The following is a 2,045-nucleotide window of genomic DNA, read 5'->3' as shown; positions in this document are numbered from 1 at the left end:
GTATTTTTTAAAAAAAGAATTCACACATCGTTATTATTCTGAAAATATTTTTTATTTTGTTTTCCAGATTAGTTATTAAGAAACCGGTCCCTTTTTTTTTTTTTTTTAAAGATCAGTTGTACAACCGGTCTTTACTTTTAGCCCATTTAAAAACCCTCCTTTATCCTAGTCATTTACTCAGAACTTGCTAATTTCCCTTGTAACTTAGCAAATTGCTGTGGTGGTGGCCTATAAGCAGTGAGATGGCAACCAGTTTGGGTGCTAATTAGATTTGGATCATTCAGATCTGATTTGAACAGTCCAAAGTTAAAATTTTTAATCAATTATTTTTAAATAAAAAATTATTTTTAAAAATAGTGATAGTTAAAAGATTGTCTTTATTTTAGATTCTATATCTATTAAAATAATTATTTTTAAATAAATTAAATCTGGATGGTTCAACTCAGATTTGGACGGTTTATATCTGATGAATTTAGAGTGCTCGTCAAAGTGACGAGCAACCAAACTAGTCCCTCACCTTTGCCTTCTAAACTCTATAAATAGAAGCCATGCAAGCTACCATTTCCACAACACACCCTCTCACTTTTCTATCATATTTCACTCTCTTCCATAACACACCCTCTCATCACTTTCCTATCATATTGCATTCTTTATTACAACAATGGAGACTGCATTCTCTGCTCTGTTTCTTCTCCTCCTCCTCCTCCTCTTTGCCTTCTCCACTCAACACCTAACCCTAGCTGCAGAAGTTGTGGTTGACACCTACGGCAACGCTGTGGTGCCTGGTGAGCAATACCACATTCTGGATGCCAAAAACAAATCCCGTGGAATTGAAGTCGATCAAGTTGGGCATGATACCTGTGCCACCACGGTGATCATCGGCTCTGATCATAAGAGTTTGATTTTACATGCGGATGATGACACTATCAAGTTGGAAGAAAAGACAGATTTCGAATTTGCTGAGGTTTCTCACTGTGCTGAACCAGGCAACTGGAATGTTTCGATCCCCGGCGGCAAACAGTACCCGGTGGTGATTGGTCCAACCGAAGATATTGTAACCATGCCAGGTTGGTTCGAAATTGCCAAATCTGATGATTCGGCCCATGAGTATTATATTAACTTCAAATTTGGAGGAAAAGATGATTATCCTCTGATGATCAAACATTACGAACATAATAAAGACTTCTACCGTATGGTGTTTTGTCCTGATGGGGTCTATGAAAAGTTCAACGTTGTGTTCGAACCAGTAACGCCACCGCCACCAACGCCATCCCCCACGCCATCCCCTCCTCCGCCATCCGCCTTTGTGCCTCATATCCGGAAGGTAGTCCGTTGAGTGATTAATGATGCAGATGTTGGTGTTTAATATGTTAATGTAGCTGATACTGGTTAATGAGCTCTGCCTAATGTTGCTCTCTAAATAAATCAGCTTTTGTAATGTTATCTGTAATTATGTGTTCTGCATAAATGATGATGTCGTTTTCTCTGTTACATCTTGGCAGATTATCTTATTTTAAGTGATTTGGTGCTATATGAAATAATTAAGCGACTTCTTTTTAACTAATTACTTTTTTATTTCCTGAGTGTTGCCAACATACCATACTGGACTGCCTAGAAAGTAAGTTTCTCAGAAAGCTTAATATCAATTAAATAAAATATTATCACACAATTTAGTAGTAAAAAAAAAAATTGCAGCGTAATAGGCAAAATGCATGGGTGGGTGTGTGTGTGTGTGTCTGTGTGCTGACACACTAGAGTTATCCTAATGCCTATCTCTTACGACAAATAGAATCTCCTAATATTCTAAAATTTCCAAATGATTTAACCCCCAATTGGGTTTAAATAAAAATTTATGAAACCTTCATATTGGAAAAAACGAAACACGATACTTAGAAACCAGTACTAGCTAGGAAATCCTAGACAAAGAATGGCTAAATACGGGGGGTGGGCACAGAAATAAAAGATAACACTACCTCTGGTCCTTAACATAAGAGTTAAATAACTAATTTGTAAATATTAAAAACATTAGTTTAGTTAGTTATTTA

General features: G+C 36.5%; 1 protein-coding gene across 1 annotated transcript; it reads left to right on the top strand.

The window, feature by feature from the left end:
* Positions 1-661: 661 nt before the first annotated feature.
* LOC114734467 (uncharacterized) lies at positions 662-1,336 on the top strand. Its single transcript, XM_028922094.1, has one exon. It carries the CDS (start codon positions 662-664, stop codon positions 1,334-1,336), a length of 675 nt encoding a protein of 224 aa, XP_028777927.1.
* The last annotated feature ends 709 nt before the right edge of the window (positions 1,337-2,045 follow it).

The sequence above is a fragment of the Neltuma alba genome, unplaced genomic scaffold, assembly GCF_004799145.2.
Source record: "Neltuma alba isolate B1F8T4 unplaced genomic scaffold, ASM479914v2 tig00013105_pilon, whole genome shotgun sequence".
Classification (NCBI taxonomy): Eukaryota; Viridiplantae; Streptophyta; class Magnoliopsida; order Fabales; family Fabaceae; genus Neltuma; species Neltuma alba.
This window is presented reverse-complemented; position numbering and strand designations above follow the sequence as displayed.